Source organism: Etheostoma cragini, chromosome 2 (assembly GCF_013103735.1).
Source record: "Etheostoma cragini isolate CJK2018 chromosome 2, CSU_Ecrag_1.0, whole genome shotgun sequence".
In the NCBI taxonomy this organism is placed as follows: Eukaryota; Metazoa; Chordata; class Actinopteri; order Perciformes; family Percidae; genus Etheostoma; species Etheostoma cragini.
In genome coordinates this window covers 18241097-18252525 of record NC_048408.1, presented here as the reverse complement: position 1 = coordinate 18252525, position 11429 = coordinate 18241097, and the positions used below count along the sequence as shown (strand labels likewise).

The window sequence follows — 11429 nt, the reverse complement described above, 5'->3', positions numbered from 1 at the left end:
CACACACACACACAAACACACACAAACACACACACACACACACACACACACACACAAAGGTCCACGGTGGCTAATTCTAGCACTAACTTACATCTTCTTCCAAAGCTGTATCCATGGTGACACATTTTCTCTTTGACCACTGACAGTGTGAGGGACCCAAATAAAGATGGAACATAAAGCAGAAAATTGTTCAGAGGATCAGTGGCATTTGTGATGTGGCCCAAACATCGTGTTAGTGCTAAAGGGTCAAGCCCTGAAAGAGAAATTCTACTGACAGGACTTCATTATTGACTCCAGCCCACCTAACTTCGTTTCATTTTAGGCTGCTTTGGTGTATGAGTTAATAGAATAGTATTGTATGAATTAGCATCATATTATGTCGGCCTCTGTCAGGTACAAAAAAAGACAATAAAGGAGGCATAATAATAATGTGTCTCAAGATTCATTCCTAAGTACTAATTTACAGCATCATTTTAAAAAAAGTACACCTCTAAACAATAGAGAGCAGTTATTGTTTAAGCATTAGGCGTATTACAGTTTGTAGCATCATTCAGCTCTGAAATTCAGATCAACACTTTTTTTAAAAGGTGCCTCATTGCACTATACAGCTCTAAGTAGAACAAAAGGATAAAAAGAAGAAGCTATTCAGAATTACGATTTATGTAATAATCCAGATCACTGGTCTATACACTGAGTTACCTGTTCTTAAGGAACAACTCAATTAAGTGATCAAACACAATAATTGTTGAAATGAATTCTCTTATTCCGGCAACACCTAAACAATAACGGAGGTGGAACATCGAGGATATAGACTCCTCCAGTCCTGACACAGCACTGAGGATAATAACTCTTTAACAGTGTCAATAAAAACTGAACAGACTGAGCTACGCAAAGATATGATTTATTGCATGGATGTTGTAGGGATTGCATTAGATTGTACAGGTGTACTAAACTAGTAACTCAGTGTAAGACATTATTAGAGGCATAAAAGTGGTGATGACACACCCATTTTTCTAGCTAGATACTGTACAACTCAATCTGTTTCCATCAAGAAATAACGTTTCATTACTATTCCAAAAGTTCAATGGTTAAGAACTTCAATAAAGTTTTAAAATCCCATTCTCACTAAATTTTCATTTTTCTTGTTACCGGTACAGTGTTATTATTTAGTTTAGTCTTTTTACATTCATTTGTCTCAGAGTTTACCAGCACCAGAAACAGGCCAAGTGCTTATCCACTAATAAAGTGGCCTTCTTCCTTCTTTTTCTCTCCTCCTCGATGAGGACTCTTCAGGGTTTTTCACACCACCGCCAATCCTTTTCCTTGCTCCCAATCCTCCTGACCCCCTTTGTAGCTTCAATCCCTGACCTCTTTCTTACTTCACATTCTCTCTTTCCTCCATTTTATCACTGCTCCCTCCTCTAGTCTGCTCTCAATTTCCTTATGCTGCTTTTCTTTTCATCTTACAGTCTTTCAGCCCTCCACTTCAAAAAACTACAGGTCTCTGTTAACCTTCCTCCCTCCTTCAGTTACGCCCTATCAACGTCTCCTCAGTTGTCTTCTATGTTGTGCCCGTTGACTAGGCCTGACTCCCAGCGTTGGACTAGAGGCGTCTTCTGTCTGGGGGTCCTGGGACTCTGGAGGACCTGGGTGAAAGGACGGGACAGCAGGAGTAAGTGGTGATTATAATATGCAAAGTAAAGGAGGAGGGAGACATAAAGTTGCATGTGAAAGTGGGTGTTGAAAAAGAAACAGGATTAAAGAGCAGAAATATCAGATGAGAGGAAGCAGGAGCCAAGACCAATAAGCCAAAACAGGAAGAAAAAAAGAGCAAAAAGATGAAAAGAGACAGATGAATGTATTTCCTCTAGAGGACATCTCTTTGGATGAGCATCATTAGTTCTGTAAGTCAAAGGGAGGTTAATGCGACTGTGATTCAAGGCCATGTTCGGAATGGCTCAGTCAAAAACTGAGTCCAATTTCTGCTGCAATCATCCATTTATTCCTGAACTTTAACCAGGAATCAGGTCTGTGCAGAGTGCAGATAACAAACCAGCATAGAGGGACAGAAGAAAGAGAGATGAGGCAAATAGAGCAAAACGTTTCTAATGCTGACGTCAAACTGAAGTTTGTGGATAAAACCCAGCATGTCAATGCCAAACTAAATTAAAGAGCTAAAGCCATGGATCATCACTCAACTCTAATCAGATATACCACAGTTTCAAAGAGGTGCAACACCCACAAGGTAGGTAACGGAAATCAGTGGGATTGTCAATTGACTTTCCTCTTTCTACGCTATTGACTGCACACACACACACACACACACACACACACACACACACACACACACACACACACACACACACTTCCGCCCACAAACACACTCAGTCAACATACATGGTCTCTCTCTGTCTCAGGGCTGTTTGCCTTCTTCCATTATCTATAAAGATAAGCTCCTTACTGTGTGTTCAGTATGTTATCAGATGTTTTGGCCCATATTTGGTGACAAACAGATGCTGACATCCTCCAAGGAGCCTTACTTCATTGGACCCACCTACAATCCGGTGCAGTTTGAAACATACATTCATGTATTCAAAGCGACATAGCAATTCATGTGAACTCTCAGTTAAAGAAGCTTTATGATTGAGGAACCTGATATCCTCTTAACTGCATTTGAAGGAGACTCAGGAAGGTGATTTGCCTACATTTTCATGCCCTATACCAAGTGTACCAGATAGGTGGGGTTGGTGTGATCATTGCATAGAGCAAACATACTTTCATTATGAGGCCTGGTGTTTTTTCACATCAGAAAGTCTTAGAAAGCAGTAGTATGAAGGAAATTGTATGGTTTAAACTTAATTGCAATAGGACGACTGGCAACCCGGACTCACCTCTGGCTGGTTAATCTTCTCCTCTTCCGCCTGGGCAGGAGGCCACATGCCAAACTTGCCAACTGACTGGCGTGCTGTGAGAGAGAAAGAATAAAAAGGTGTGTGCGGGCAGGTTGAGCAAGAGCAGGGTGGCAATAAGGCCAAGGTGTTTATGTGATTTTGTTCACAATGTGAGCAATAAACCAAATTAAGAGTGGACATGAAGAGGAGAGGGATGCAGAGGGAACTAAGGGGAAATACATTTGTTTGACTGAACATAAACTTGGTGAAAGAAAAACAAAAAAGATCAGGAATATGTAAAAGCTTGCATATCTCATTGTCTACAAAACAATAAATAATTGTTTATTTCCAAACACTGAGTCATGGTCATTCAGGTCCTGTAGTAGCACACCCTGATCGGTTTGTCACCCTTCATTCATATGCATATGAGCAAGTCCGGACTCCTATACAGTACAGTGCATACAATGGCAGACGTAATAACTTATTATGCCCTATTGGCAGCACTGTACTTCGCATTTGCTCTTGTTGTCATGAGTCTCTTCACTAACTCTATGTTGTCATAAAACTAAAAAAGTTGAATGCACTTTTTGAACGCATTATCCCAAAACTGGACACTTCCAACACACTCCTTTCCTGCTGACACAATAAAGTGTGGAGATATGACTCAGGACTTTTCTTTACCTCAGCTTTTGCAATGAATATGACAGACTAGAAGCTTTATTTATCGTGGAGTTACAGAATTCTATTTTCTTGTCGGCCAGCTTATGGTCGCCAGTTTAAAATTATTGCTCATAACAGCTAACACTGATTTCGAAAGCTGTTTTGAGGTTTTCCACTGACCATGAGAAAAAATGAAATAGTGTGCTCGCAGGGCTGTTTTGGGGGGTTTTCATCATCTCACCACAGATAAAAATGACACACATTCCCACAGAAGCATCCATACGCACTAACAAATTGTCAGTATGGGCTTGTGGGCGCAAGCAGAATCAATCATGCCCTGCACACAGTAATTTCTACCTCTAGACCAAAACTCAGCTCTGCACTAACCTGCTGTGGGTCTAGTTCCCCCTCTGGATGATGAGCCAGGTAAGTCAGAAACAGGCAGTCCACTCAGTGAAGAAGAAGACAACGTGGGACTCTTTCCTTCTGTGCTGACTGGCCTCTCTCCTCCTTCCACAACCCCTCCTTGTGCACCCTCTGTACCCCCATACAGACTGATCCTTTGCCTGTGAAGCTCCTTCTCCCTCTCTTGAGCCTCCCGGATGTCCTGCTCCACTAAATTGGTTGAGGAGCGCAGTTTGAAAAAGGGGTTCTCCTTGAGTGTCACTTCCTCCTCTTCCTCCTTCTTTTCCTGCTCTCTCACTTTAATTCCACCATGTCCTTCTGTCCTGGATGATGAGATGTTAGGTCTTGAGTCGACTACAGTGAAGGCCTCTGCCTCTGGTTTGACGTGGTAGAGCTTCTGTGCTGGGACACTCAGATTGTTCTCTAGGATGATGACCTGACAGGCTGTCCCCTCAGAAAAGCCTGGTCCTCGGGGGGGCAAAGAAGTGAAACCCCCTTCTAGGTTTGGGCTCTGTGTGGGAACCTTCTCCACATATGAGCCTCCCATAGTGGATGCCTGTGATGACCTGTCGTCCTGGTTCTCCAGGGTTGAAATGTCACTGGCAGAGGACCAGGACGGGGCCTTACTCCTGGCTGACAGAGTCAAAGTTGAGTCATTGGGTTTCTGAAAGGCCTCAAAAAGCTGTTTCCTCTCCTTGACTTGGCGTACAGTGCCTTTGTCATAGAAACCTGTAACTTTCCCAAGTTTGACCAGATCCTGTTCCCTCTGGGCCTCCTCAAAGATCTCATGCTGCATCTTCTTGCCTGCAAACTGCCTGTCTTTACCTTGACACCTCTCAGAATGAGCATCTATTGGCTGGAGGAGAACAGTTTTCCTTAGAGGGATGTCTACATACTCTGGCGAAGTGGGTGGATTTGGAAGCCCTCTAGACCTCCTCAGACTGTGTTCACGCTCTATAGACCGTCGGATTTCCCTCTCAATGGGAGTCTCTTTGGGTACAGCTGCTGGAGTGCCTGTAGAGACGGTGTTGTCCTCCAAAGTGCTGCATGGGGAGAAGTCCGCTGAAACTCCACTGTCACTCTGGCTATCATCATAAGAGTCACTTTCCATCTTGGTGAGTTTAGAAGACACAAATCTGTGTTTTTTTGTCTTTACCTTTTGTGTTTGGACTGTTTTTAAAAATGTCAACAGTCCTCCACCGTGTTTCTGCCCAACTGCCTTGTTACTTTCAAGTCCACTCTCTTTCTGTCCTCCCTCTCCACCTGTTTGCTTGCTTCCTCCCTCTGTCCTTTCCCTTGCGCTGCTGTGCAGTTTTCTCACAGCTACAACAAAAACAGAGCCTTGAGAAGCTGCCCCGCCCTGATTGGACAGCTCCATGGCAACGGTAGACAAAGGTGAAAAGCTCTGGCCGAGCACCTGTTGTGCAGCTTCCTGGTTTGCTCCCCCGGGGGCAAGTTCACTTTGGCTCTTGGACAATAGCTCCTCCTGCTGTTTGGCTGAGGGAGCTACAGCCAGAGTTGAGGTTTGGTCTTGTTCAGTGGAAACTGAAATTTCAGCAGAATGTGACAGTTTGAAAGGCTTGCCTCTGATATCTAGTGCAGTCCATTGCTGCTGACAAGACATAACATGAATGCTCACTTCCTCTTCTTCCTCACTTTCATCAGCAAAAGGAGGAGAGCAAATTGTGTATGCATCATCTGAGGCGTTTCTTTCAGACGGAGAATGATGAGAAGTTGTATTTATTCCAGCGGCTGCAGCCCCTGATATATTATTTTCAGGTATACTTTGGTCAAAACCATCTGGTGAGTGGTTCAGCTGTATGCCATTCTTCTCTGTTGTCACATCATGTCCCATCACTTCCTCACAGGATGAATCTAACTCTCTATTTACTAGCTCAGTAAGAAGAGTTGGCCATTCTTGACTGTTCTGGCCATCAGGGGACGTAATGTCTTCTGTTGGGTCTGACATGATCTCAGCATCACTGATCCACTCAGCCACCTCCCCCTCTAAGCTGGAAAGTCTCTCTTGTTCAAAGCATTCCTCTGTCGATGAAGCAGTGAAGGGAGGATGAGGTGGCAAAGCATCCTCACATGAATCAACAGACTTTTCAGATGGCTCTTGAGTCTGTAATGCTTCTGATAGTTGGGCAACTTGTTCTAAGTCTGTCACCGTGTCTTGTGTCTCCCTTGGGGTGCACAGACTAATTATTGTTGATTCCTGATGTTCCGAGAGCGTTTGGTTCTCTTGGCGGGTTTGGTCTCGAGCACCAGGCTCCAGGGCGTCTACGTCCTCTTCAGGTTCTGCCCTGGGAGCCTTTCTGTCTCGCAGTTGTGAGGAGTTGGAATGGGAATGACTTATGGTTGCACCCACCTCACCGTGCGCCAAGAACTCATTGACCCACTCGTCCGGTGGGTTGACAGGACCCTCTTCCTGCCGGGCCATGGGCTTTGTTGCCATGGTGACAACTCTACTGATATAAAACTATTTGGAGCAGTCAGGATGTTTGGCCTCCAGCCATCAGTCTGAGTGAAAGCCCAGGATCACAGAATAAGGAAAGAGAGAACAATAGAGTGATTAATAGAGTTGAACAACAAACATAGCCTTCCATTTTACACCCCATTATTTTGAAACAGATGAAATGACTCGCTTTAGTATCACCGCGCTGGGAATTATATGACTGTATTTACTGTGACATTTAGTGGGGATTAGTTTTTAATGGAAAGTGTTTTGTTTGAATTTTTTTGTTTTTTGTTCTTGCAACGTTACAACTTGTAGAGAAGAAAGCATATTTTAAAGAAAATTTTGAAAATACAAAAAAATGAAGAATAATGCAAACAGTTGTTTTACTTCTTGTCTAGTTCTTGTGGTAGCCCAGTACCTTAATATTACAGTTGATGTCATTTTCTCTTAGTCTTGTATGACAGGCAGGCTGCTTGTAACTTTGTGATTGGCTAGCTACTCTACTCCGCTGTGCAACATATACAGTTCTCTGCTGAACACACCTTTCTTTAATCTGCTTACAGGATGGAGAGTGGCTCAGTATCACACACACAGACACACACATGCACACACACGTGCACGCACACACATTCTGAAATAACAATGGGATTGTCCCCATGGTATACGGACTAAAGAGAAGTCCAGCTGCTCTCTTTTTTTTTAATACACACACTGTCTCTCATTATTTCAAACTTGCCCTTGCCCTGTGCCCCCCCTCCACACACACACACACACACACACACACAAACACCAACTCTTCCGCCATTGTCTTTCAGCCTGAGCAGAGCATGTACTGTACTGTAGGCACCAGGGCAGAACAACACGGCCTAATGTGAGTTAATTAGGATGAGAGCAGTGAGTCATGAGAGGACAGTTATGACAGACACTGTTTGCAAACAACAATAGTTTGTTTCGGGAACCACTTACAAACTGCATCCCATCACTGTATTTGGGCTGTCATTGGTAAAATTGTATTGCTGTCACTTTGCCATATATTTAAAAATGTGAGTATATTGTTCTATGTCTACATGATGAACAAACAGCTTGTTGGAGGGGACTCTGAATGGGCTACTAACTTCATTCAGTACCCATTGGGAAATGTACCCGGGCTGCTGTCAGACTGGCTGTTTTCTCATGGGATGAGTGGGAGGGGGAATGGGATAGTTCACGTTCGCACAAAGTACTCCCCATGTCTAAATGAGTCTCAATCATTGATTGATTTGTATGCACACTGCACCTGTACAGATTCCAGACATAGAAAGTATCTGGTCATTTCAGAGAAAGTGAAGCGTTTCAGAGATGGAGAGAAAATGTTGTTAAAAGCTGCTGCAGCTAATTCAACTTCATGTTTCAGTTGCTAGCTGGAGCCTTGCATGACAGTATGTCATCTTAGAAGGCTTTGTAAAACAGACTGATTATTCTCAAAGAGTAGAAACTATATAATGGCATCAGTATCACATTGATGATGGGGATGATTGCGATGAATGACTAGTACTCATACAGGTTACTGGATTAAGGGAAGGGCTGAGGACAGCGAGGGGGGAGCTGCAGGAAGAGGGCTGCATTTCACAATACTAAAATATTTCCAGAAAAATGCCTGCCACAGCTTTAACAAGCATCAACAGCTTTAATGAATACTATGATCCTGCAACACTACAGCAGTGAAACAATCTACTCATTGATATTGTGGTTTGTTAATGTATTCTGACTACTCTGGGTATAAAGTGTGGAATGCCCTAATGACATATTTCCCTTATGTGCATTTGCTTGAACAAACTCACTGCATTATATATCTAATATCACACACTGTTCTGTTTTATTTTCTAAGATGCTCAGAGACAGCTGGCAGAATTTAACTAAAGGTTCTCCAACTCTGTCATTGGGTAAGGGAGGTTGCAAGAGATTGCGGATTAAAACTCCATTACATAACAGACTTATGTTTTGCTCATTATCCACAAAGGGGGCTCACTTTATCAAAAGAAAATACACCCAAAAAAATACACTTGCGGCGTATCTTAATAATGAACCTACTCTTTTTTTGGGGTCAGCAGTGTCCTAAGGAAGTCCGAGATCTGAGGGCATTTGACAAAAATGCAAATGAGTTTAAATAATTGCAGCCAACTTCCTCCCTAATTAGAATTTGTTCTTCTGCTATCTAATGATTGCTGACATAGTTCTTTGCACATATTACAGTCATGTGCTTTAGTCGTTGTGGCAAAAAAACAAACAAACACCAGGATAATCTGAACTCTACATTCCTGGCTGTTTGGAATCACCACAGCTCTATTGTAGTAATTCTTCGCCTGATTGGAATATAAAGGATGTATATGGAAATTTCAAGTTTAACAAAAGCAGATTAAATTACAGAATACTAGACTACATGGTTGCACATACCTGTTAATAAATTGCTTTGAAGATGCCCTCCATTGATAAATGACTCTCATTTCTGAGAATGCACACTCGTTTCTTGTTTCATGTCACTGATGTTTCACACAAAAGGAATCTCGTTGCTCACAGCTCTATAGCTCGCTTGCCTGAATCTCCTCCCTTTTGCACACTAACACTCTCCGGATCACTGTGCATTTGCACATTTGCATTCCATTCTCACACTTGTAAACATTTATCAACACATACTCAAGACTGGGCATGTGCATGACCTAAGACGTGTGCTTGAGGATTACCGTATTGTTGTGGATTTGAGAATGTATAGCACTAATCCAATTAGTGAGCCACACGCATGCATTATTATACGATGCAATTGAATACAGAATGTACCAGAGGTATGAGGGTGTGATTACATCACTGCACACTTTATTTTTGTCCTATTATATCTGGGGAAAAAACAAACAGTGTGACATTTTCTTTACATTACAATATGGTATAGTTCACAGAAAAGATGCAATTTACAGCCCTCTGAAGAATAAATCTATTTATTTTTTAAGTAGTCAAATCCAGTCAAGTCAATTTTATTCATATAGCCTTAATTGTCAAAGGACATACAACACCCTCTATCCTTTGATCCTTGAATGCAGAAGTTGAATCTAAAATTCCTGAGAAGGTTGCCAAAATTAACAATTTCATTTCCATTTAGGGTTGATGACATGCATGCAAGCCTAAATGTACTGGTAAAAGAAAAAGAAAAAAAATACTGATTGTTTAAGCTGTCTGCTGTACTATCAGAGAGGGTATGTCTGCCAAATGACAATACATGAATAAATCTGAAATAGACATTTAAAAAAAATAAGTCCCATCATGTCAAGTCATATTGGCAGCGTTCAAGGGCTGATTTAGGGCGACATCTTTCCATGATGAAGAAATTCATTGCATCCATTCGACCATTCGTTAATTCATTCATTCGTACTGTCCTATTTTTTCCATACTGCAACTAAATATCATGTGCCCTCATGCCTTTTGTTCCTCTGTTTTCTCTTCAATCTGAACTGCTGGTGCTGTTGGTCGGCTCTCGGGTAGTTGTGGACAAAGCTCCTTGGTATGATCCTTGACAACAGGTAAGGGCAGCTGATAACAATTCAGCTGAGCCTTGAACTCCTCCAACTCCTTCTCCTCCACCTCCCTCCTTCTGCTCAGCAGGTACAAGTCTTCAGATTGCCTCTTGTTTGACTTCACAATCCACCGCATCACGACACAGTCTGGACAGGACGTATAGAGTAAGGTCCCGTTGAGCTCGAAGCGATTCCCCACATCAAAAGTGAAGGTGCTGCCCTTTACCAGGATTTTGTAGTGCAGGTACTGGCATTGATCACCAAAGCGGTTGATTTGGGTGTAAGAGAAGTTGGACGTTTCACTGGAGTTCGAGATGTAAATAGTGATGCTGTCTCTTAATCTCAAGGCCTCCATGGCGGGCAGGTTGTTGAGACTGCCTGCAACCAAAGCCCATCTGCCCACCAAATGATGAGGATCCAGTTGATCCAAAGGCTGGACCAATTTTTCACAGACCAGAGGAGCTGAATGGCTCACAAACATCAAGCAGAGGAGAAAGGTAACAAAAACAGCAAACATGTTGAAATTATACTAATTCTGTGTTTATATGTTGTATTCACCTTTTAATCTGTGGTCCAAGTTGTAATTTCTCCCCTAGAATGGAGCTGGATGAAGAACGCTTGTCCGGTTTATAGTACATCTTGACTTTAGACTCCAGAGTCCAGTCTTGCTACACAGTACAGGTTCATGACCCCTTATCTACGGTTACTGTAGAGTCCATTCTTGTGCAATGAAAGAAAGTTAGATTACTAGTTGACTGTTAGACAAAATGCAACCATGCATTCCGTATTTATTTACATAATAGACAAGTTCAAAACCAAGATATTTGTTTAATCTAGGGACAAAAAGACCACACGCATGTCACTTCAGGCAACAAACTCTATGATTCTGTTATTGACATTCAAGGATTTTCTGTTATTCTCTTCATAGAATAAAATGTGAGGTGAGCTAATAAATAGACTTTAGAGAGAGGTTTGTTAAAGATATGTAGTATGTGTATGTATTATTAAAATACTTTTTTAAACACTGGTGCATTAAAGAAAAATTATGATTAGTGTGGATTTGTAGACACTCCAATGTGGTTAAACATTTAAATGACAAAGAGATAAGACTCCTCCAGTTTGCCACCCTGTCACCTCATTATTACAGTTTGTCCACTTAAATGGGAGAAAACACAGTGCAATTTGTTTTCTCTGTAACATGCAGGTATACATCACTCACAGGAATGGTATGTTTCCAGTGAACGTTCTCAGTTACAATAGGCCTTTTTTACAACAATCATTTTGACTACAGTCAAAATGATACACTGTGACAGTGTGACAGACATGTTAAAATAAAAAAAGTATTATTCATTATGCAATTTAACATAATGATTGGAACTATGTATTGTTCAAAGATAAAGCTAAACATTTTGGCAAATGTTATTCCTCTAAATGATCTAAGCGATCACCTTAACAAACTCAAGTAAGAAA

The 11429-nt window shown here is 41.9% G+C and overlaps 1 protein-coding gene across 1 annotated transcript; it reads right to left on the bottom strand.

Moving 5' to 3' along the window:
- Positions 1-885: 885 nt before the first annotated feature.
- si:ch211-207j7.2 lies at positions 886-9056 on the bottom strand. The gene is made up of 4 exons (XM_034884122.1): positions 8851-9056; positions 3939-6479; positions 2892-2965; positions 886-1646 (listed from the first exon to the last, which is right to left on the bottom strand). Exons 2-4 carry the CDS (start codon positions 6412-6414, stop codon positions 1551-1553), a joined length of 2646 nt encoding a protein of 881 aa, XP_034740013.1. The 5' UTR covers positions 6415-6479; positions 8851-9056; the 3' UTR covers positions 886-1550.
- Positions 9057-11429: the final 2373 nt, after the last annotated feature.

What these genes read in the sequence shown, in the direction of transcription:
- si:ch211-207j7.2 (XM_034884122.1), bottom strand. Translation starts at nt 6,414, where the DNA reads ATGGCAACAAAGCCCATGGCCCGGCAGGAAGAGGGTCCTGTCAACCCA. An exon ending in GGGAACTAGACCCACAGCAG is followed by an intron (nt 2,966 to 3,938) that starts GTTAGTGCAGAG and finishes TCTCTCTCACAG; the next exon opens with CACGCCAGTCAGTTGGCAAG. An exon ending in AGAAGATTAACCAGCCAGAG is followed by an intron (nt 1,647 to 2,891) that starts GTGAGTCCGGGT and finishes CCTTTCACCCAG; the next exon opens with GTCCTCCAGAGTCCCAGGAC.